The sequence below is a fragment of the Myotis yumanensis genome, unplaced genomic scaffold, assembly GCF_028538775.1.
Source record: "Myotis yumanensis isolate MYYU_CA2020_CCGP unplaced genomic scaffold, mMyoYum1.0.hap1 SCAF_1, whole genome shotgun sequence".
Taxonomy (NCBI): domain Eukaryota; kingdom Metazoa; phylum Chordata; class Mammalia; order Chiroptera; family Vespertilionidae; genus Myotis; species Myotis yumanensis.
In genome coordinates this window covers 134838406-134864211 of record NW_027223752.1, presented here as the reverse complement: position 1 = coordinate 134864211, position 25806 = coordinate 134838406, and the positions used below count along the sequence as shown (strand labels likewise).

Below are 25806 nucleotides of genomic sequence, written 5' to 3'. Positions count from 1 at the left end.
TTTGGTGCATGTAAAGTGGTCTGACTCTTCACAAGAAATCGCCTTCATATACACCAGAAACTGGGGTTGGAGCCTCTAAGGGCCCTTCCTCTAGCTGGAGAGCTGTTTCTGTGGCATCTGGGCACCTTCTGTCCTCAAAGGGAAGATGCAGCCTATTTCTCCTCAGCGTCCACACACCATGGAGGTTCTGCATGGAGTGTGACAAAACCCTCTTCTGACAGAATTCTCTAGAAGCATCCTCTTTGGGTAGACACCAGCCTCAACAGACATGCAGAGGTGTGTCAGGACGTCCCAGGGTTGCCTTTCCAGATTCCTCCCCACCTGCCCATTGAATCCACACTGCATTGGCACGTTTCCTACCACATGATCTGGAATTTTGTGGGGTCAACTCCTAGATCCGGGGTCAAGCAAGTCAGTGTATATATGAGCCTATTTCCTTCTTATCTCTGAGAGAAAGAACCTGGCTGAGCTGGAGAGATGAAAATCCATACAGTGCTGCAGCTCTGAACACAATTGGGGCTCAGGGAAAACACCACTGAGCCAGAAACACTGCCTGAATGCCTGACCATGGGTTCTCAACGTGCCTGACAGCTGCAGGGCCTTCACCTGTCACCTCGCTCACCATATCTCTCCTGCTGTCTGAGACCATCTGTGAGGCCACAGTATCTCCCTTCTCCCTCCTCACCTTCCCCATTCCTTTTGCCCCAATTGCAACACTGTGGTCCCACGTGCCATACAGCTGACCAGGAACATATCCTGTTTCCCGCCCTGCTCTGGCTACCTCCTCCGGAAGTTACAGATGGACCAAGGGCTTTGCAGTATCCCAACTACCCCAGACTGGTGCTAGGGACTCAAGGGAATAATTATCAGCCAGAGTAAACAGAATAGCAAGACACTATTTGGAGGACAAGGCAGTTCATATAGAAAAAAAGACAAGTGACTGGAGCTGGCTGTGCCCTGGCCCTGGGCTGGGTCATGTCACTAAGTTAAAGCACCTCTGCAGAAGAGGGGTCCAGGAGACACATGGGTGATGCAAAGGCAAATCAGGTGATAGAGACACGGTTCCCTGTCTTGGAGGAGCCATGGGCCTGACATTGTCTGAAGCAAAAGAAGATGTCTCCGCCTTGTGTGGTGGGCTAGCATTCACAAACTAGGCACTGGAGAGAATCCGGGTCAGGGGCCTGATCCTAACTGGTTCTGTGGCCCTCAGCATATAACGTTATGCCCCAGATGCCTACCTGGAAGGGGAATCACGTGGAGTGAGAAGTCCCAGTTTGTTAAAGGCATGGGGAAAACTAGCAGAAACATTACTGCCCTGTTACTTAGTGTTATGATATACCTCTCACTACTTTCTAAATTGCCTTATGTAACAGTTTACTTTCTCCTTCAAGTACAGTCACATTAGGCTGGTATGGTTCATCCCATTTCCCAGGTGGGGAATCGAGGCAGTGGAGTAACTGGAGCTCCCCTCGATGCAGGGACTTGGCCGAGGTTCTAGACCCACAGCTCTGCTCACCGGGCGGCGATGCTTCCCCTCACGAGTGGGATGGAGCTCCCTATGGTTTATTTTGGCCCAAGCTTGTCCATTACATCTGCAAAGGCCAGGGAGAGCAGGAGGGCCCTGAAGAACAGCAAATGCACATCCTTCATTTCGGAATGATCAGGCAATTCGAAACTATGGGCAACTTGATGGAGACTGTAATGTGAGGCGTGAATGAAGGTCTTCTCCAGCTTTTACAAAGGGTCATGATTAAGCCTGCAGATGAGGGGTGACGCTGAGGCAGAGTGGGAAAACGTCTAATAAGCTTCGGAGGCTGGCTCTGTCTCCAGGCTACATCTATAGAAGCATGATCAGCATTTATCCCTTTCCTGGCATCTCTGCTTTTTATTTTATTTTATTGATTTTTTACAGAGAGGAAGGGAGAGAGATAGAGAGTTAGAAACATCGATGAGAGAGAAACATCGATCAGCTGCCTCCTGCACATCACCTACTGGGGATGTGCCCGCAACCCAGGTACATGCCCTTGACCGGAATCGAACCCGGGACCTTTCAGTCTGCAGGCCGACGCTCTATCCACTGAGCCAAACGGGTTTCGGCATGCTTTTTAAAAATCGAAATAGGTAGGCTGGAATGTTAAAGCCAACCACAACCAGCCAACGATAATGAAATATGGTGAAGGCCTATTTGTTAGTTGGTGTTTTTAAGCAATTCATCATCAGGATGGCCCATGCTACTGGCTTATTTGTTTATCACCTGGGCTGTGAAGCCTGAGGGCATGTCCCTCCCCGGTCCTGCATCCTCAGGTGCACTGAGATGGTGGCCAGGTGTCTGTGGGTCTAAACAGGGACCGGGGAGGTGCTGGCATGGCCACAGAAACGGAGGGGTGTTCTCAAAAGACAGTTACAGATGTGGATGGAGAAGAAGATGTCCTACTGACCAAAGAGAACCTGTGAACAGGAAGGAAGGAGTCTGTGTGTCAGAGATAGAGACAGAGACACAGAAGGGTTGGGGAGAGAAGTGTGTTAGAGGGGAGAGAGAAGTTCATAACTCTGAAATAAGCATGGGGTATAAAAAATGTTTGGAAACAAATGAATGAGGAGCTATCTGAGAAATGGATTAGGCTACAAGCAACTCTGATTCCCAAACAACCCACTAACATTAGTCCCTGCCAGCAATTCCATTTGCATTGTTAAACCCTTATGTCTCTAGTTCCTTCCCCACTGGTTTCCTGAAAAGAAACAGCTTGGGCGGGGGGTGGGGGGTGGGGGGAGCAGATAAGGCCCAGGGGCCTACGGAACTGGGGAGAGGACAATAGTGTTCCAGGAACACTGGGACGGGATGCCATCTGCTGGGGTTCACAGGTGCAGATGGCCAGGCTGGAAGTCCGGGAGCTGACACATGCAACAGATTCCATCTTTGAAACGATATAAAGCCACTAGTTATCAAAGGAAGAATGGCAATGAAAGCATTCAGAGGGATGAAATCAGGGTGCCAGCCCACGTAGCTCTCTCAGTTCCTGCCCAGCTGCCCATCCCGGGCCGCTCGGGGAGAAATGACTTGTACTGGCGTTTACTCCTGTTGTGCCCTGTGCGTCAGATCGCCCCACCCTGGCCCAGGAATCCCTTCAAGCCCCCGTGGGACTGGAAAAGTGCGAGATAAGATGAACTGTGAGGAATCTGTAAACTTTACAAAGCACGTCACAGAAGTGTTTGTAAAAGTCACGTTATAGTTTATCAGGATCGACTTGTTCTGGGATTTTAAATTGTGTTTTATAAAAGCAGTTCCGATGCTCTTTGGTAAGGAGTCAGAAGGAATACGGGGAAGCTGCACTGTGCTTTCCTAGGGACAGGGTCAGGGTCCGTGCGCCCAGCAGTATTCAACACAGGACCCAGGAATGCAAGCCCCGCTCCACTGTGACCCAACCCCCAATCTGGGCACCTTTCAGACACCCGACTCACTAGGAATCAATAGTTTCAGGCCTGACAGATGAACTACGGTTTAATGTTTCATGGCAGCTAACACAGGAGACACGAAACATTGTGGGGAAATGAAAGAATCAACCTTGCTCTTCTGTGAAGAAAAATCCCTGCAGCCCTCCCCCAACTCAAGCCCCCGCACATCCTGCCATCAAAGAGGGGCTTCCACAAGGAAACCCGAGCAGCACATGAAAGGATCTCCAAGGAGGGAAGCTTTCAACGGGAAACTCTAGAGGATTTTCTTCTTTAAAAATGAAAGAAAATGGGAAAAGGAGAGTGTCACACATACTGCGTCATTCAAATAAATGCAGAACCGGGTTTCATGGAGACCCCAGCCACTTAATATACAATTGGGGTCTGGGGTGACCCTGCGTGGCCGGGAGGGGGCTCTGGTCAGAGCCTCACACACCCCAGAAGGGCTCGCTCCTGGAGAAGACCCCTGGGAGAGAAAAGGCTTACCAGTAGGCCAGGGAAGGGTGCTCCTTCAGGGCTTGGGTGGGAAGTGCTGGCAGCTTCTTCAAGTCGCTCCTCACCACCTCATTGCTGCAAGACAGGGCGGAGACAGAGGGAATGCCAAGAAACTCACTCACCCTCCAGAGACCATGCACCAGGCCTCATGGTGAGACCTTGCATAGGTTCCCCTTTAATGAAAAGTAGTGGGAGGAAGGAGTGCTTTCCTTATATGTATTTACTTATTTACTTACTAACTTACTAGAAAGGAAAAGCACACTCAACATGCAGAGCCCAGAGCTCACACGTGGCTGTGGTTCCTTCTCAAACCTTGCACACAGACCGAGGCCCTGAGTAGCCCGAACCTGGGAGAAGGGTCACCAGTGCGCCTGCCTGGTTTGGGGAGCTGCCATGGGCTCCTGGGGCTCCAAGGAGAGGCCACCTGGTGGCTTTTCCCCAGAGAGTTACTCCTTCACTAACACACATGCCAATTTTCTTTGCTAGGATTGACCACACGTTGGAACCTGCTTTCTGGAAGATGACAAATAACTTAGAAATGGAAATTACTCTGGAAGTGTGAAGTAGACTATCTGGTATAGTCTACCATACCAGAGGAGGAGGTCAGGCCCCAGAAACTCTTTTCCCCACAGACTCGTGTGTTCTCAGGCACAGATGACACATTAACCACTCCTCGTGTAACCAGCGCACTTCAAATGCTTGGCTCCCCTCTGGACAGATTTCTGGGTGTTTTCACCCACTCTCTATCTACCTCCAGAGGCGATTAGTGGCATCCACTGGGGGAGGTTCTGTTTAAAGGGTGTTTCCCTATACCTGCCCACCAAGGCCCCTCAGAGTCCATGACGCTCACCCTGTGGCATCCTGCTTTGGACCACAGTCTAGCAGATTCCATGCTGCTCACCCCAAACAAGGCAAACACTGGCCACAGGGACCTTGGGCAGTAACATCTAACAAGAGGTGAGCTAGCAGCTCAATAAGGAAATACGAAGGAAGGAACACTACAGTCATAGATGGGAGCTCCCGAGGCATATGGACAACACCACCTCCAATAGTCGGATGGCTAACTGGAGGGCATGTCCTCCCGAGTCCCCATCCAGCTGGGAATGCTGCCCACAGCAATGGAACAGCAGTTGCCCTTCCGATACCAAGTGGCACTGGGTAAAACCATTTCAATACTTTCAGGTCATGTATGTGGTGACAAAGCAACACATGTGTGGTGGGTGGTGACGTTACAGCTGTTCCCAAAAAGGGCATTTTTCAGGTGGACTAAGAAACAATGGTAGTGGGTGTTTGCAAATTCTGGCTTTGAACAACCACCCAGAAGGAAAAGCTGAACTTGTTATTGAGTTAATAAAGCCAAGTATTGGAACTGTTTTCATCTAAGTGGGAAAGCCAGAATTTGTCAATTAATAACCAACAAGCTGGAGGCATTTCTGGAGCCCCTGCTATGTGGAAGGTATGGTTGGGGTACAAAAAAACCCCACAGAAAAACCCCAAAAACAATGAGCCAAAGTCCTCAGCTAAAAGGGGCTCACAATTTAGTGTGGTAGGCCAGAGGAAGGAATGACAAGGTAACTGACAATATGAGCAGTGTTTCATCATGTAGATTCAAACAAAACTTAAAAGTTCAGAAGAAAGAAGGAGCCCCCATGGACTCTGGTGTAGGAATAGGCTTTGGAGCAGGGTATGCAAGGAGAAAGGGGGAGGATTGTCATGGATCTCCTCAATGGAACACAGCAGAGCATGGAGGCCATGTAATCTGAACCAAAGGGATCAAATAGAGTGGATAGTATATAAGAGGCAATGAAGCTAAATAAAAAGAAGATTAGGCACAAAATTTTGAGGTCCTGCACTGTCGGGCTGATAGAATTCAAATTGATCCAGTAGACAATGTCAGCCACTGGAGGTTTCAAACAGGTAAGCTCCGGGGTCAGGAAAATTCAATTCCCAAGCAGGGTTTGCAATCTTTATTCATATGCTGTTAAGGCATAGTTAGAGCAAATATTCAGTTCACCAAACACTTGAGAGCCCACAACGATGAATTTCTGGATCTTCTCTCCCCTATTTAGCTATAATAGGGTCCCTGAGAAAGGGGAGTGGAGTCACTGATTCATCAGTGCCTAGCATGGCGCCTTAAATGTCTATCAAAAGGCACTTTTTAGGGATGAACTTTTTATTGGATGAAACTGTGAGAAAGGCAATGAGGCTGAAGTTTGAGCTTGGCTTTACTCACTCTCATCACGTCTACAGTTTATTTGGGGAAGGAAGGAGTTGAAGGAAGAAGGGATTGTCTTACCACCAAACACTAGTTTGTTGGCAAACAAATTTCCCTGATGACAGGCCCAGGTTTGACTTCCTCCCTGGAGCTTGCAGTGGGCTCTCAAGCTTTCCCCCAGGGCGAGGTTACACAGACAAATACAGCAAGAAATCACTAAGGCATGAAGCCCGTCCAAATCCATTACGTTCTGGAAGGGATCCACGGCCCTTAAACCTTCCCCAAGGACATCGATGTAGAAATGTTCTATTTGCCTTTCTGCTGTCTGTAAACATCTGGAGTAACTGAGAGGTGGCCAGTCCTGTCAGGGAGCTGGCCAAACTCTGTGGCCGCAGTACAGAAAGCTGCCCCAGCGGAAGACTGGTCACTCTATCTCCAGAGACATGAGGAGCTAAATCCTAACAAATGTGCTGAAAGCTCCCAGCTTCCTCTCTCAGGGTCCCCCACCCAGCCACCTCCCCAGAGTTCAGTGCACCTGATAAATGCCAACTTATAAAACACCCTAAACAGGGATCACTTCTTAAAGAAAGGAAAAAGGGCTATGAGACAGTCGTTTGCTAAACCGGGAATAAAACCGAAGTCTTCTTATTTTTAATATTAACCAGATTTTATCCCAAACATCTGGGTAGTTATTAGTGCTGCCAGCAAAAATGTGGTCTCTCCGTGTCTTTGATAGAGGGGGTTGATGCTGCATCTTTTCTACTGCCTGCACTGCTCATAAAACACACAGAGTTCCCAAGATCTACAGCAGATAACACTAAGATTTCTATCAATACATCAAATAGGAATTTACCACAAATAAGAGCAACAACAAATTTCACTGAGCCATCATAAAGTGAAGAAATAAAAAAGTTAAATTTGATAGGAGGATTGCAAAATCCACAATGTGTTTGTTTTCCTACAAAGGACGAGGAAATGCTGTTCAGAAGATTCCCTTCAGATCCAATGAGATTTCATAATTGGCAGGATAAACCTGGGGCACTGGGGATACGCTCACGTGGAAGAATCCTCCCTGAAACGAGTGTTTGTGGATGTGTGCACCGGAACTGACACAATAAAGAGAGCAGGCGACCCTGAAAGTTATACCAGTGTGACACGAAGGACTAACCCAGGGATGGGCAAACTTTTTGACTCGAGGGCCACAATGGGTTCTTAAACTGGACCGGAGGGCCGGAACAAAAGCATAGATGGAGTGTTTGTGTGAACTAATATAAATTCAAAGTAAACATCATTACATAAAAGGGTACGGTCTTGTTTTTTTTTTAGTTTTATTCATTTCAAACGGGCCGTAGTTTGCCCACGGCTGGACTAACCTGAAACTCAGAAACGGTAATATTGTGCTAGTGTCACATGAACACCTTCATATTTTCTGAGCGTATCATGAGGGTAAAGTTCTCCAGGGAGAGGTATTTCATAAGTAAAAAAGAGTATTACAGCTCCTCGCTATCCACAGCTCCAAAATCTGCAAAGCGCTAAGAAACAAACAACCCCCTTGGTGGCAACCTAACATGTCCCGCAGGATGACCCTTGACCTTCCTCTCTCCCATGTGGTGGTACATCTCTGCTGGTGCAGGAGCAGTAACGGGGGGGGGGGCAGCAGACAGTGCTGCCCAGCCCCTGCCGGGGGGTGGGGGGAGTGGGGGGGAGGGGGGCAGGGATAAGCAATATTGACTTTCCTGTCTAAATCCTCCGAATTTCTGAATTCAAAAACATTGGGATCCTAGTTTCAGAGATGCGCTGTGGACCTGGCTTGCTTATTTAATGGCACAATGGATGTAGAAAACGCTGAGACAGATTCATAAAGTTAATAAAAACAAACAGATTTTTTTTCCTTGATTTTTAAAAGCCACACGCAAGTATTTTCTCTCCTTTCCTTTCCCTCTCTTCTTCTTTTGTGAACCTAGAAAAAGTTCAGATTTTAGCAAAGAAAATGAGAACACCTGCCTCTCTCCGGAGACATAGTGTCTTTCAGGTGTATAGTGAGGGCTCCCTAAGCTGGTGTCTAGGGATGCTATCGGGGACGCCTCTCCTGCCACTGTGTGAACATTTGCAGACAAAAGGAAGCAGCTGGGGCCCTGAGATTTTTCTAGCATAGGGAATTTTTCTAGATTCTGGGCATGTTTTATGGATACATATGCCACACTAATTTACCAATCATAGAGGGCAAAAATTACAAACACATTGATGAACTATGAGCCTTTATTTCTGATGCTAATTACTAACTTATTTAAGGAAATATTTCCTCTTTGATCAGTAAGTTTGGTTTCTTAGGGTTTTGTGAATTTTTATGAAAATTTTTTGAATTTCTAACATAGTTTTATACTTGTAAAATTCAAAACATGTTAAAAAATTTTATAAATCTATAATTTAAGATAATAATTTTACTCAAATAGACAAGAAGAAGCAACTAATTTTCTACAACTTCACCCTTTAGATTATGAATCTTAACTCTGAAAAACTGTCATAGTATCATAGCCATCAAAATTTGATATTGATATTAAATTCTTAATAAGAAAGGCAATTTATCATAATAAAACATTTCCTCCTTATTTTATGCCTAAAATCCCATGGTATTTGAAGAATATTATCCTGCAAAGGACCCTATCTGAATACTTTTCTATACTTGAAAAATGTGAATTACACACTTGATAATCTCAGTAAAATAGAGTTTTGTGCACAAAACAAAACTTTCTGTCACAATTTGTAACTTTTCCACTGAACATTTTGTTTCAAATTTCCATCTATTCTGTTCCTTTCAAAAGGTCTGGCTGCCTTGACAGGGTCCAGCAGCTTCTCCCCCAAAGTTGTGAAGTCACTAAAAAACATCACACACCCTTTTCTTCTGTTTTTGGTAAAATAATGTATGAGAATTATATAAATTTAAACTCTTCCCACAAAAACTCTTCTTTGGGCTGATACATGTGTTTCAAGCTTAATTAATTTTTTTCTAGGAAGTTTACAATAGGGAAATTTGCAGGTTTGGTATTCAAGATATTATGAGGTTATGCAAGTTGTATTCCAAATGTTGATTACAAACACAACTATTTTTCACTAATTACTGGTATCTAAAAGTCTCAGCAAATGAATCTCTCTAAGTACTTAGTGTCAGCTGTTTTCTTTCAAGAGGCTACTTTAAAAACTGTAGTAAAATATACCCCAAATGATCAAATGGCCTACAGTAATGATTTAAAACCGAGCTTGCTTTGAGCGAGCTATAGTAGTAAAACCACTTATGTAAAAGTGCAAAGTAATGACACCAGTAGACCCGGACTTAAAGACGATAATTTATAGATGGCTGCTTTAGATTAAGCGACTTTCTTTCATGCTGTCTGTTAGCTGGGCAAGAAAAAAACGTTGGCATCTTTTTTAAAGATAGCAATCTATACAAATGTTTATGTTACTAGAGTCTTTAGAAGAAAACTAGCTCTCTGCTTTTCCTGTTGCTCTTCTAAAATTCTTCCTTGAACCTTCGACTGCCTCAATGACATCATCTAGTTTGATATAAAAGGCCTACAAACCTGGAATTTTCAGATACCAGTAAACAAAGTTTCGTTCACATTAATTCACAAACACTCTTTAAAAAGGCAGAACACATTTCAAACAAAAATAAAATATAAAAATCAAGAGGGTGTCTTTTGGTCACAGAAATTTCATTTAACTTTCCAGATTACATGGTCCAATGGTTTACAGAAGATAAAATATTAAAAGGTCTGGTTTTGTCTTCTTGGGGAAGGGTTATATTTGCCTGTTTGCTTATAACTGCTATCCCAGAGTACCAAGAACATGCAGTCTGTGAAAGAGAAAAGGAATTTTTCAGCACAAATAAATACTCCATCTCCTCTTCTGAAATGGAGGTGAAAGGCAATTTCCTTTGTTAATGAAGGACTGCTAGTCATTTCTATTGACTGAGTAATGCATTGCTCTATTTCTAAAAGCATTTTCTTTCTTTTCTTTTTTTTAAGGAATAGCATAAGAAACCTGCAGGTGGACAGATCAGAGATACAGTAAGGTTTTTTTTTTACTGACTACTGGTGCTGAGAAGCCGACTTGGACGAGCATTTAACTTTGTACAGATGTCACATACACTGACCCCTAAGTACTCAATCACAACTTTCCTTCTTCTTCTCTGGTCACTGTGCTGACTTGGAATAGAGTCTGCAGATGTAGGCCTCTCCATTGCCTCTCGTGCATAGGACAGGCCTGCTGAACAGGTAAGCAATCTTCACACGGAATTGCCTTACTATCAGCCTTTCTCAGGTGCTGTTTGCTTACAGTCCTAATAAATCTTGTGCTGGTAGAACCCTGTCTTAATGATTAGCATCAGTACATCCGGTCCCCTGTAACAAAGGCATTTCCAGATCTCAGCAGATGGCCCAGAGTAACAGAGCTGTAGTGATCTGGTTTCAATAAATCTTGTTAACAAAAAATTCTACATAACAGATGTCTTTTACTAGTCCCTGTTAATGTATGGATATATATATATATATATATATATATATATATATATCAAAGGCAGAGTGATTTGGGCATTTATTTGTGCTGTTCAGCATAAAGTATTTTTTAACCAATTCACCAATTTGGCAAAATGTTTAAAATGATATTTTTCCTTCTTTTTTGGTGGCACACTTTCAGAAGGGCTGACAGAAAGTAAAGCGAGGCGATTCTCAAAGTCAGGGTATAGAGATTGGCCACTAGGGTTTTCAGTTAAGGTCCTGTCAGGGAAAAAAACAAAAACTTAAGTTCTTGTAACACTTCACTTAATACAGTGTAGCAATGGCTTCTATTAAATTAAATTAGAATGTAGGCATATAATTTGAATGTCCTGTTCAGTTTCTTAAATGAGGTGCTTCCTGCATTTACCTTTTTAAAGAGAATTTTCTACAATAACCCGAAGTTTAAAAATTTTTTAATAGGAAATGGCAGTGCTAAGCACTCAAACTACTTCAGAGTTTGTGCTGAATAAAGTATGTGTAAGTCATAAAAAATGTAGTTGACTAATGTTCAGCAGTGATTATCGAATGAGAACATTTTGTTTTTAAACTGTGTTGACCCTTCTCAACCTAATATTTGACTATAAAACTGCCATGGTTAATAGTTTTTAGGCGTCAATTGTTTTTAAACAGACATGCCAACTCTACTGATTTCCTGATGGTTGATGGACATTCACTTTACTAGATATATACCAGGAAATGAAATACAATGACTACATACTATGCTAAGGAAAATAATACAAGAGAGAAAATATTGTTTTTAGATAAGACTATTTCCTAAACTTTTAATGATATCCTATAAATTTGTCCACCATGTGTTAGAATGTATAACATATATTTCTTCCTATTGTGGGCAATTCTTCTTATCTATCTATACCTGAGTCATTTTCTTTCAGCAACACTGAACGCAAGAATTCATTGTGAAATTCAGTAGGATAAGGAAGTGAGCATTTCCCTTAACTGGACAGAAAAGGGGGTGCTATGTAAAAATGAGGCTTCTGGGGTCTGCTGAGCTCAGAGTCCAAAAGAAGAAACAGAAGAGCTGGTGGTTTCATGAGGAAGAGGGTTCTGATTCTGGGCTGTCTTTCTGCGGTTGTTTTCTGTGCAGGCGGCTCAGCACTTCTGACTTCTCCCTTTTATAAAATAACCCTCTTCCTCTGCTGCTTCAAGGCAACTGGTCCCGTGATTTGTAGATTTTTAGTACTCATTTTCCATAAATGCACTTTGTATATATTCATATATACAATATATGTAAGATGTAAACAGAATAATAGTGTCCTGAGCGAAGGTAGCTTTTTAGGAAATTATAGATCAGGACCCTCAGGCTACAAAAGAGTTACTTTGCTTTTTTGGCGCAACCATTAGTTCAAAAGGTTATTTGATCCTTTGGGTTCTAGAATATCTTAGAATTATGCCCCGGACCATCCTATCTAATAAAAGCCTAATACGCTAAGTGCCCGGTCATCCAGTCATCCAGTCATCTGTTCAACCAATCTAAGTGTAATATGCTAATGATATGCTAAGGCCACTCAACCTCTCACTATGACATGCACTGACCACCAGGGGACAGTCAACCGGTCAACCAGTCGCTATGACGTGCACTGACCACCAGGGGGCAGATGCTCCAATTGGTAGGTTAGCTTGCTGCTGGGGCCTGGCCTATCAGGACTGAGCAAGATGGACGGGCATGCCCTGAACCCTCCCACAGTCCCTCCCCGGCTGGCCAAACTCCCACATCCCTCCCCAGCTCCAATTGTGCACCAGTGGGGTCCCTCAGCCTGCCTTGCACCCTCTCACAATACAGGACCCCTAGGGGGATGTTGGAGAGCTGGTTTCGGCCTGATCCGTAGGCCAGGCCGAGGGATCCCACTGGTGCATGAATTCATGCACTGGGCCTCTAGTGTATTATAAAAAAGCCTTATCCAATGCTCTGTGTGTTCTACACTGACATCTCATTTTATTAATGTTATTCAGGAAAACTTAATATGTTTACAGGGTAAGTATACAAGTCAAAGACATTCCATTAAATATAACTAAGGCTGTATAGTACTGTGTGAATTATTAATAGAGCAAAAATAACTTGTTTAAAACTAAATTAAGAGATCATGACATCTAAAACACCTAATTGTGCAGTCACCAAACCAAATGTGGTCACCTTCAATGTTCTGGGGAGCTTTCTGAATGTGGACGGGAAGAAGCACCAACAAGGAATTGAGAAGGACTTCTCTTATCCCCAGACTCCAGGCGCCTCAAGCCTACTCACCTGAGCCTACTCTCTATGGGCCTGCCACACAGTGGGTGTCTGCAAGGAGGCAGCCCTACACAACAGATCGCCTCCACCTCGGGAGAGGGTAGGCACTTGTGTGGGAGGGAAACTGACCTCTGGATGAGGTGCCTGACCTCTCCCTCCCCTGACAGCTACTTCTCTCCAGGGACAGCTGCTGTTCCAAACAAACTGTGAGGCTACACTCTGACAAATGAAGCCAAACCAGGATCCTCTGTTTCTCTGAAGCCCACAAGCTGGCATTCCACAGGCTCATTAGGGGGCCATGAACTACTGCCAGGCCAGGCCTGCACTTCCTCCTCCCAGCGGCCCCTGTGGTCCACGTTCCCATGCTCTGTGGGGCCAGATAATGCTGCCCCCGGTTCACATTCCATCCTGCCAGGGTGCTCTCAACAATAAATAATATTTACAGCAGAGGTCAGAGCTGGCAAATGAAAAGGGGGAGCGGGAGACCTCAACAGTAAGTAGAGCAGACAATAGAAACCACTGGGTCTGGGAACTGTGAAACCATTTCTCATGGGATTTCAGAAATCTTTGCAAGGAGATAAGAACTTACTCTTATCAAAACCTCCAAACTCCAATACCAAATGAAGGGTGTAAAAGGGTAACAAAGGAAAATCACAACAAAGTGTAGTTTTTGTATCCTAAAAATGTTTCATTCAACAAATTCAGTGAATGGTGATTGGCCACCTACAGTGTTCAAGGTCTCCTAATCCTATGTAATAAAGAGGTAATATGCAAATTGACCATCACTCCAACACAAGATGGCCGCCCCCATGTGGACACAAGATGGCCAGCAGGGGAGGGCAGTTGGGGGTGACCAGGCCTGCAGAGGAGGGCAGTTAGGGGTGACCAGGCTGTCAGGGGAGGGCAGTTAGGGGCAATCAGGCCAGCAGGGGAGCAGTTAGGCATCGATCAGGCTGGCAGGAGAGTGGTTAGGGGGTGATCAGGCTGGCAGGGGAGTGGTTGGGAGCCAGCAGTCCTGGATTGTGAGAGGGATGTCCGACTGCCCATTTAGGTCTGATCCCACCAGATCAGGCAGTCAGACAGGCAGTCGGACATCCCTCAAGGGGTCCCAGATTGGAGAGGGTGCAGGCTGGGCTGAGGGACGCCCACCCCTCCCCCCCCCAGTGTACGAATTTCATGCACCTAGGCCTCTAGTTAGACTGTAAAAAAGCCTCAGTTGAAACAAAACAAAAACATGGACTACCTCTGCCTTATGGCAAGACCTTGGAAAACCTAAATAAAAGGGGCTGGAGGTCTCCTTATGCAAATATTCAAACAGAGCTGAAGGGACTGCCTTTTTGAGTTAGAGGTCAGCACACCGCATCCCACTGGCCAGACCCAGTCCTCTGCTTTGTGAGCTAAGCGGGTTATATGTTTAAATGGTTGGGGAGGGGAATAAAAGAATAATATTTTGTAATACATGGAAATGTATAAGAAATTAAAATTTTAAAGTCTATAAAGTAAGTTTTATTGGAACACTGTTGATTGTCTGCAGCTGCTTTTGCACGTAGAGAGAGGGATGTTGAATAATTGCAACAGGACTGTATGGCCTGCAAACCCAAGATATTAACTGTCTAGCCCTTTACAGAAAACATTTGCCAATCCTTGTTTTAGGTTATCAAATACTTTTTTTGCTTTTGCTGAGATATTTGCATGAGAACATATACCTCATGTTGTGTTGGAAAGCTTTAGAAATGCACAGAAGAAAGAGAAATCAGCTAAGAGCCGAAGAACCAGTCAGCATGAACTTGACAAAGCTGGACCAGTACAGGCAGGCCACCAACTGAAGCAGTTAGTGCTGCATTTACAGATCAAATGCCCCAAAGCATGAGAAAAGTCAGAATCCTATGCCTCGATGCTCTGTTCTCTTATACATGTGGTTTGGTCTTTTTACCTCTAGACCTTGATTCCAAAGAGTTGGCTATCCTGGACTCCTCGCGGGAGTTGGATACAACAGAATCCCAGGAATAAGGTCTGTCTCTGAGCAAACAGTCTCATCGGTGGATGGCTACAACCACCTGCTCTGTGAAGGCTCCAGGAATGACCCTGACAGACTGGTGAGCGGGCGGTGCCTACGGAACAATGGCGGGATTGAAGTGTGTGCTTCTCCAGGCATATGAACGCAGCATGCAGGCTCCGCAATGGGAGGCTGTCTCTGTTGTCTCTAACATGACACATGAAGGAAGAAAAGTAAAAGGGGGGGAGGGGTATTATGTTGTAACACTTTCAGGAACACAACCCCGCTGTGGGATAACATTTTGTCCCGTGAAGGTCAGGAACTAAAACTGAGAGAGGAAAATAAAGATGTCAACTTCTGTATTAGGACTTCCAGGGTTATCTGCGGCCTTATTCACACCACAGTGGTGATTCACAGAGACACTCGGACAACTGGCAAACCTCAATTCCATGGCCATGCGTGACACAGGGTTCTCATTTCAGCCTTTTAGTAGCCTCTCGGCTTTTTATTTAGTACAGAATATCCTCGCTATCATTGTATTTTGTAGGCCTGACGTGTCAGTTTCGTGCGAGCTGGATCTCATCATAAATATTTATTATTATAAAGTATATTCCTACAAAAGGAAGAATACTGTCTTTTCTTTTAAATTTTTTTTTTCATTTCTCACCCGAAGATATTTTTCCATTGATTTTTAGAGAGAGTGGGAGAGGGAAAGACAGACAGAAATATCGATGTGAGAGAAACACATTGATTGGTTGCCTCCCGCATGAGCCTTGACCAGGGAGGGCCTGGGCCAGGAGGAGCCTGCAACTGAAGTATGTACCCTTGACCAGATCGAACCCAGGACCCTTCAGTCCACAGGCTGATGCTCTATCCATGGAGCCAAAACGGCTAGGGAAGAATACTTTCTTTTAATAGAGATGCAATGGAATGCATTTTTAAGCAAAAAAACTTTTGTAAACTTACCTAGAAAAATCTCCCTTCGCCTCCTGTGGAAGAAAAAAATTCAACAACTGTGAAACATTCCAACTCCATGTTAAATACTTTAAAATGCATTCTGTGGTCACGACAACTCCTCTACTGAGTAAGTGCAGCTTATGCTGCCATGGTCCCATCTACAGAAATATAATTAAGAAGAGGCACGTGCATTTGCCACTGAAATATAAGAATCTAAACTAAACTTCAGAAAGCTATATACAAAGAATGTGACTAATAATGACAAACTACAAGTTTCCACTGCTGGGCCCCGCTCTTACTTTTTCTACTTTAACGAGTCTCAAACAGAGTGTGTGTCTGGGCAGCACTGTCTGTGTCGCTGTGCTACTCGTGGTTTTGTCGTGTAGTGTGGCTATGTTCTGAATGTACTAAAGACTTTCAGAGCCAGGAAGGGACCGTGGAACCTTTAGTGAATCTAGAATGCCTTGAACAAAGTACTTGTTCAATAAATCTTTGTGGAAGGGATAAGCTGATGACATAATTTCTATTCATCCTGCAGTGTTGCTAATATTACCAATGTTGCTCATATTCAATACACCTCTTTTTCACATAAAATAAAGTTCTTTTCCTTGTCTTTCTAGAGAGCACTCGAAGTGACTGTCCTGGCAATTAATTCTTGCTGTTTACTTGGCGTTCTCCAGAATCGGGGAGAACGCCAAGCTGAAGAAAATGGGGTCCCAGAATGATCTGTGTCCCTCAGGCTCAGGTTACACACGTGATTTTCCTTTGTAGAGATGCTGTCTTAACATTTTGAAATACCAGAGCTCTTATTTACTGCCTTCATATAGTCCCATTAATGGATGGCTACAACCACCTGCTCCGTGAAGGCTCCAGGAATGACCCTGACAGACTGGGAGGCACTTCGCCCCACATATAGTGTCCCTAATAATTATTTTCCTGTTGTGACTAAGCTACTGGAGGCCCCGAGCTGTGGAATGGCAGCTGGCTTTGCACTAAGTCTTACTCCTCTTCTTCTGGGTGTGGTCAGGCGAGGAGGGCTACCTACCTGTAAAATGTAGGAGGCTAATTCAAACACTACCTCGCTGTCCACATCAATCAGCTCCTGCAAAGAAACAAATGACAAGGAAGGTGTGTTACTCAGTCAGCAACTTCTCCCTAAAGAAGTGCCGTCTCCCTAAAAGGAGCTTTTCCTGAGGGGCTCCCCAGAATCTCAAACACACATGAGCATCTCTGGGTCCTGAGACAACGCCTCTGAATTACTTGGCCCCAAGAGCTCCCGACATCCTTTGTACAGCTCTTGGCCAGAATGGACCCAGTGGTGCTGGGCCTGCACAGTTGTCTCTAAGGCAGGGATGGCGAACCTATGACACGCATGTCAGAGGTGACACGCGAACTCATTATTTTTGGTTGATTTTTCTTTGTTAAAAGGCATTTAAATATATAAAATAAATATCAAAAATATAAGTCTTTGTTTTCCTATGGTTGCAAATATCAAAAAATTTCTATATGTGACACGGCACCAGAGTTAAGTTAGGGTTTTTCAAAATGCTGGCACGCCAAGCTCAAAAGGTTTGCCATCACTGCTCTAAGGCGTCATCCTTTAATCTTCAGGAGAAATTAAGGAGTGGGTCAGTCCCCAGCTTGTTACAAATCTGTTCATCTGATTAGTCAATGGACTAAGGTTGCTTGATAATGAACTGCGTTTTCTTCGTAATCTCTACTTCAGAACCAACAGTAAGACTTTATTGAAGGAAACTTTATAACGGGATTGTGACTCTTTAAATTAAAATAAAAAAATAAGAATACAGTTCCTTGGTCACCACACTTATCTCCTGCACTCAGGAGTGTGAGGCAGCTGTGGGCTGCCACTGCAGCCAGTTCTATGGGTCAGCTCTTTCTGGAGTTCCAGTGTAAAAACGCTCTGGCCTACTCATCCTTTCCCCAAATATTTAAACATGATCTATGGACATGGCTTTAAAAGGACATAAAACTTTTGAAATATATATATATCTATATATATTTTCTTCTATTTAATATATATATTTTCAATGTGTATATAGTTCATATCTCCTTTCTAAACAGCTTTACCAAGGTATAATTGATACACACAACTAGCTGCGTGTGTTGAATATCTATAACTAGATTGAGTTTTGACAAATGCATACACCTGTAAAAGTAATAAGCATATCTATCATCTCCAAAATTTTCCTTGAGTCCCTTTGGGTGTATGTGGGTGTTTTTTTTTCTTCTCTTTTTTTGTGTGTGTAGTATAAACACCTAACATGACACCTACCTTCTTAAAAAATTAAAGCACACAACTCTGTATTGTTATATATAGGGTGTCCCCCCAAAATGTATACACACACTTTGAATAATTATAAAGGTAGTGTTTATTAAAATACATTTTATTTTCAAAATTGAGCTATGAACTGTTAAAGTGTGTATACATTTTTGGGGGGACACCCTGTAGTTCAGATCTTAAAGATGAAGAGAAATCTGGAGTCCATCAGCATTCTTCCTATATAATAAAGAGCTAATATGCAAATGGTCATCTCACCCTCGCACCCTCATGCCGGGGCCAGAGGACCTGAGGCTGGGCTGGGGGACCTGAGGCCACACCCCCCACTCTGTGGGGCTTGACGGGGGTGGGGCTGGCCAGGACTGGGTCTCGTGCGATTTTGAGGGGCACGCAGGTGGGTGGGGACATGATTCTGGGACCCACGGCACACCCCAGACTGACAGGAAGAAGATTTTCATATACATTTTACTAATTTTCTTTCATCTCTGACACTTCTATTATAGAGAAAGGAAAAATAGCAATATTAAAATATTTCCTCTAATTAATTCCCCTTGAATGTGCACGAATTTCGTGCACCAGGCCACTAGTGAAAGAATAATAGGAAAAGTAACCAACATGATACTTCTGTTGTCAAATTACTGTTATTTTTCTAACATCTCTAGATCCTGCAGTGAGTGACCAGAGCACAGAAAGTTAGAGTGAGGACAGACTTAGACACAGCTAGTCCAGCCCCTGCTTACACTGAGAACAGAAGTCCAAAAACTGTAAGGGACTTGCCCAAAATCAGGAGGCCTTAGTGGCAGTGATGGGGCTGGAGACAACCCCAAACTTCTTTTCCAGTGTGTGACCTTCCTGAGGGTGTGCTCCCATAAACCAATTAGGACACTGTCTTAGCCAACATATTTTCAGAAACACAGCTGTCATTAATGGTAGCTAAAACAAGAGTTACTTTTCATTTAAATTATAAACTAAACTCCAATTCATGGAGTTTTCTAATTTTTTGTGTGTGGTCCAGAATGTGCCCCTGTGCAAAACAATGCACTAAAGCAAACCTGTATCTTTTGTGGGAAGGACATGGTTCCACTTCCTTCAGGCTTAGGAATTTCAAAGATGAGTAGTAATGTTTGCTACTGAACTGCCTTAGAAGTGTGGGCTAAGGGAACTAACAAGAGTAGATGGAAGAAAGGGGACAATAATTCTATACGCTTAAACGGCTGAAGGAGCTTTAAGACTGCTGTCACTGACACAGACTGGTAGTGCTGGGATGTGGAGGAATGCCTGGAATCGAATTTCTGGGATTACCAGGTCCCATGAGAATGTAAATCACTTAACAGCATACAAATGATTTAACAGAAACACTGTCCCGGGTCTCCACAGTGGATGATTTCTACTCTATGTTCATTTCCATTCCCACCAACCAGCTTTCCAAAGTCGCTCACGTGCACCTGTTAGTGTATTGGGATGTGTACTTTTCTGTCAAACATTTACACCTACACTGCAGCCAGGGGCCAATGGTGGGCTAATATTTAACACCCAAGGTGAGGCTTAACTAACGTGTAACCCAAAGCCAACCAAGAACACAGCTTTACGTTCATTATTTGATTCATTTGCTAAATGAGAATGTCTCCACTGTGGGGAGAAGCAGGGTGCGAAAGACAGACAGAGGTCTTTTTTATTTGATTTGTATTTACACAGTCTATTGTGCAGTTCCCAGAGAAACTTCTGGACACTAATCTGTTGGTGAACATTAACTATAATGTACTATTATTCAGAGTAAAGCTACTGAAAATGCACAATTAAATGTCTGACCTGATTTACCGAAGTTCATTCTCATCATATTGGTCCTCAGGGTAAGTGGGAACTAGTAAATCTAAGTGGGTGAGTTTTCACCTTCTCTGACCTTAACCATCTTTAGTGAAGATAGGAAACACAGCAAGTATCACAATGTGGCCAGGTAGAGAAAAAAGGATTAACAAAGGGAGTGGCCCAGACATCCCACACATTTGCAAAATCTGATGGAAAAGAGAGCTGCATTATGACTTATCACTTCTACTTATCATTTCTACTTAATTTTGAATGCTTTCAAGAATCATCTAGTCCAGTGGTCGGCAAACTCATTAGTCAACAGAGCCAAATATCAACAGTACAACGACTGAAATTTCTTTTGAGCGCCAAATTTTTTAAACTTAAACTATATAGGTAGGTACATTGTTATTAACTTAATTAGGGTACTCCTAAGGCTTAGGAAGAGCCGCCCTCAAGGGGCCAAAGAGCCGAATGTGGCTTGCGAGCCACAGTTTGCTGACCATGGATCTAGTCTATGCTCAGAGAAGTCAGGATAGAGATCTACATGGTGTGTGTGTGTAAGAATCGGTCTGGGAATGGTGGGAAGACATGTTCCTAATTGTGAAGAAAATACTTCACTATCTTGCAGTCTCTGTCAGATTCCCTGATGTCTACAGTAATAAAACTTTTTCCCCTTTTACACCTGGCCCCGACACTTGATTTTATCTTTAAAATTCCACTGTGACGGCACAGAGCTCTAGACCAAGCATGCCAAACTCGCCCATAAATAAACCAGGCATGCGGCCCACTGGCCGCAAATTTGACATGCTTGCTCTAGACTTTCTGCCCACACCACACATTTCCCATTGGACTTCAAAACCTGGAAGCTGACTTCCCCGTGGAGAAGAGTAAATACAAGTTTCCAGGGATCTTCCTCTTAGATCAGTGGTTCTCAACCTTGGCTGCACATTAGAATCACCTGGGAATCTTTTTAAAATCCTGATTTCTGGGCCTCATCCTCCGGAAATTCTGTTCCTTTGTTACTAATGTTGTGGCCTCATCCCATAACAAAGAAACAGAATTTCCAGAGGATGAGGCCCAGAAATCAGGATTTTAAAAAGATTCCCAGGTGATTCTAATGTGCAGCCAAGGTTGAGAACCACTGGCTTAGATACTATATAACATGGAAAAGACGACTCTACCGTCTTCTCATCTGACTTCTCTGGCAACCAGAGGTGGCTTCTTCCACGTGTTTCTGCTCAAGCAGAGAAAATACACTGAATGGGACCAGAAAGAGTGTGTGCAAAACCCCCATACTTTCCTGGATGCTGGGTTTTTCCTTGACTGAGAACAAAATGGGAAAGAAGGAGGTGGACCAGAAGACCCTTCAGGAAAGATCCATGGGCATTTTTCACCTGGCACCACCTAGGCACCAGTGGTGTGACATCGCTCTGTGCCCCCAATGCTCTCAGAACCGCCTGAGGATGGTTGTCAGCAGGGCTTGCTGAACTGAAATCTTGCCTGGGAATCTAGGGTGCTCTGGTGGACATGTGATATTTAATCCTGGGCCTCACTGGTAAGAGGGGGGTACTGGTAGAAGGGAATGTGATGTCTGGTAGTTATTGAGGCCATTTGGTGTGCATTTGGGGGTGTCTGTTTCACGTACTACTGAATAATTTGTGCTGCTTTCTTTAATCTTTTGAAAGATGGCAGGGAAGGTCAAAGCGTGACTATCTGCAGGTGTGTGCATGTGTTCAGAGCAGGCTGGGGACGGCTTCCCTTCCTCCCAGTCAGCATGGCTTTATCCCAGGTGACTAGGCAGTTGGAAGGAAGAGGCCTGAGGTCATTTGTCAGCAGCATAATGCCTAACAATTCTCAGAAAGATTTCCACCTTGGGGTCTCCAAGTGTTCCAAACAAATAGCCCCACGAGAACCCTAAGCGGCAGGTGTTATGGGCTGTCTCCAAAAGTCCTGAGAGCTGGAGGATCTCGTCATGCTCCCCTGGCACCAAGGAACGTGGTGATGGTCTTTCCACTCAACCAAGAATCTTAATGAGAAGCATCCCTCCAGGGTCAGGAATGACAGAAATTCCAACTTTCACGTAAGATTAACGAGATAATTATAACAAAATATGATTGATGACCATATTGTAGGTTGAGAAGCTTCCAGTGAGGATGACCTTTGCCAAGTCCATTCAGAATGACGTACAGGGATGGCCCAATGGTTTTCTGAATGAATCCTACCAACTGTGACCACCTTTCTTCTCACCCATCAAACATCTAAAGAGTATCATTTCTTTCCGTCCTCCTTAAGATAATTTCTATGCTCACCTGAACATTCCAGGTTCTAGTTCTAACCCCCAAACAGCTGTGGGACTGTGAATAAATCAATGGTCTTGAGTTTCACCTTCTTCCTCAGTTGAACAGGAATAACTATTTCTTTTCCAATTATTTTACTGGAATTTGATGAGGCATAAATGTAGATGTGAGTTGGAAACTCTAAGACCCACTACAAATATCATGTCTGTACTATTTATTTTCACTCACTGGTGTTTATAGATCATCTGAACACCACAGTTTTGCCTCTGCTCTCCAGTACTTTTGGTATAGATAGAAATCTTCAATGAGCTATGTATTTTTTAAAGAGGTGGGCAGCATTGTGTGTGTGTGTATATCATCCAAGTGGGTTCTGATGCCCACATTTTGCCTCCTTGTGGCTGTGTAACTGAGTTCTTGCACAACTCATAATGACTACAAGAACTCGCCCCCAGGCAAACAGGAGCTGTGGTGCATGATAAGACTGATGTGATCTTGCACAATTCCTCTTTCTAGCCCTTTGCCAGTTTTTCATCAGTCAAGTCACTTCATGTTTGTCTAATGATCCACTGGGGTACATGCCATTCATGCTGGGCCCCAATCTCCTTTTGTAGCTCAAGGATGGCTCCTGCTGTCCACTGCACACAGACCATTTCATCTTTTAGAGGTCATGGGCAGCCACAATAATGAGTCCACATTTGTTTGTTTCTAGAGTTGAAAATGAAGGGCCTTCTCTTCCTCTCTCTGTGATATGAGCACACACTACTCCTGCAACAATCATACTAAGAGATAAGGATTAGGATACTATTAGTATAAATCTGAGACTAATCTTTATGTTGGTTCCTTTGTCCTGTGGGACTTGATTCTGGGCTGGGTTTCTCCCATCTTCAGAGGAGATGATATCATCTGTTCATTAGCAAAGCCCTTTGAAGATCTTAGATAAAGACCACTTATTTCATTCTTGTCAAGAGTGATGGTATTTAGACTAAGTGGCAAGCATTGCCCATGGCTGATTATTTAAGCTCCAGTAATATGTGAAGCTCCCAGACCAATGTGAAAATCTTGAAAAAGAAGGTTGGACAAGACTCCCTCCCCCAGCACACCTAACACAGGAATTTTAAGCCTTTTCTTTTCTGACATGATTTGCTTGCTCTCAGTGGGCACAGGTAGACACCAAACTTGATAATTTCCCAGGAAATATGTGAATCTTTGCCCCCTGGGGTTGGAAAGTAATCAATCAAAAACAATTTACTGAGCATTGACTATGTGAGTAGTTCAGTGACCAGTCATGGAAGGTGATCATAAAAATTCAAAAATTGCTCCTGCCCAATTTTCCTCCAACCCAAAGAGGCACATTTCCATTATCTTCAGATGGCGACCATGGGTCCTGTTTCTTTGGCTATCATTGTTGGATAAGGGTTGAGGTAAAGCGTAATTTACATTTGACAAATACAGTTACAGAGTGAGCAGTTGATCCCTGGAAGTCTGGACAGGGTCATACAGCTCAAACATGAGATTCATAATTACACAGTTAGTTATTTGACTAGTCCCTCACTTCACCTGAAATCACATAAGTATCAAATTACTCCTACGAGGAATTGAATGGAGACAGAAGATCTTTCAGTGTGGGAGCCAATTTTCTTGCCTCTCTGTGAAAAGTGTTGGGGGCTGGGTCTCAGATTTCCCTTATAACTTTAAGTTCTATATTCTATGGGAATCCTTTAAAGAAATTAAAGAGACACTGACATTTTATGTCCTAGCACTAATTGTTTGCAAGGCTATTGCAAATTATTGTGGTGGTTAACTTTTGACATCAATTTCACTTTGTCAGTGCAGAACTCAGAGCAGGCAGGATTTGATCCTGCAGCCTGAAGGTGGGGACAGAGCTGAGATGAGAATCCATGTCCACCCAACCACGCCCATGTAGTGTGACATGTCCACTGTCTCCTGGGAGCCTGACTGATGGGCCTCTCCTTTTGACAAGGAGGCCACATCCAAAGAGGGAGAGAACCAGATGGAAGGCTTGGCAGGAGAGCTCTGCTTTCTCGTGTCACTTCCCAAGGAACACATAACATCCCCAGGCACAATTCCCAGGGGAGTTTTCCATGGACCAGACAGATTTCTAAATGAATCTCCTCATCCTCTGGTCATAAATTTCCTTCCCGTCACCCACATGTCACCTTAGCTGAGTTAAAACACATCGGAAGTGCTGTTGGAGCGTGTGGGCATTGGTGGCCCCATTCTGTACTCCCTCCTGCTTCACTCAGACAGACAATTAAAGCCCTGCTCTCTCATTACTGGAGTCTATTTTTCTGCCACTTGGGTAGGTTAGCACTGTACTTTTCTCTCCTTTTGTAGGAAATAAGGGGGCAGGAAAGCAGGGAAAGTGAGAGAGAAACCCATTTTGGGCATGGGTCTAATTCCCCCAGGTGAAGAAAGAGTGGAAGGTAGGAAGGTGGTATTTGTAGTTTGGGAAAAATGATAAAACAAAAACCTGTTTCTCACTTCTCTGCTGTTGAAGAAACCCAAGGTTTGTTCCCTGGAGATGAACAGGAAGCTGGGATGAGGTGTACTGAAAGTCAAGGATTAAAAGGGCATCTATACCCTGAATGGAGGCCATTGCCTTCCCCAGGCAAGAAGAGGGGGAGGGTGTCTCCTCTGGACAGAATGAAGAGCCATAAAGAAAGGACACTGATATCGGGGGTTTACACTGAAAGAACCAGCTTGCCAATGGATCCCTCCACAGGGACACTCACCAGGGGGGACCACCCCCTCCTGGGCCCTGGGAGCATCAGTTAGCTTTTAAGTGCTTCTCTCATAAATGTCCACAAACAGACCAGGGTCAACAGATTATCAATATCAAGAAAGTCTCCTAATGAGAGACACAAACCACAATAAATAAACAGAAAAAAAAAGAACTAGACAGAACACGCATGATAATTAATATTATCAGAAAAATAAGAGGATTTTAGATTCAAAGACAAGAATAGAACAATATACATGCATAAAAAAGAAAAAACAGATAAAATGAAGGAAGTCTTGGAAATTAAAAACATGACAGCAAAGTTTAAAAAATCAATAAAGGAGATTAAAGATAATATTGATGAAATCTCCTAGAAGATAGAATAAAAAGACAGAGATGAAAAATAGGAGAGATGAGGTATCAAAGCAAGTGACTCTGAAACAACACTTGTGATACCATGAGAGAAATCTTCATCCTGTATGTATTTACATACCGTCAAACTATTGATCAGATATGAAGGTAGAAAACTTTTTCTGATTTGCAAGCACCGAAACATTTTCCTTCCCATATTCACTTTCTCTGGATTTCTGGAGGATGTTGTCCAGTGAAATGATGGTGTAAAACAAAACACAGGACGACTCAGGATTCAGTAAACAAACAACCCACCATACAGCTGGGGTGCAAGAGAGACGGGATGGGGAACGGACATCTTTCATGAGGTCTGTGAATGATGCCACATCCAGACTGGAG

The 25806-nt window shown here is 43.8% G+C and overlaps 1 protein-coding gene across 2 annotated transcripts in view; it reads right to left on the bottom strand.

The window, feature by feature from the left end:
• Positions 1-25806, bottom strand: part of FRMD4A (FERM domain containing 4A) — a 363981-nt gene that overhangs the window by 111525 nt on the left and 226650 nt on the right. For both annotated transcript variants that reach the window (XM_070432133.1, XM_070432141.1), the window contains exons 6-8: positions 16960-17016; positions 15924-15946; positions 3937-4020 (exon numbers count right to left, since the gene is read on the bottom strand). In XM_070432133.1, the coding sequence (XP_070288234.1) occupies positions 3937-4020; positions 15924-15946; positions 16960-17016 (164 nt within the window). The remainder of the gene's footprint in view (positions 1-3936; positions 4021-15923; positions 15947-16959; positions 17017-25806) is intronic.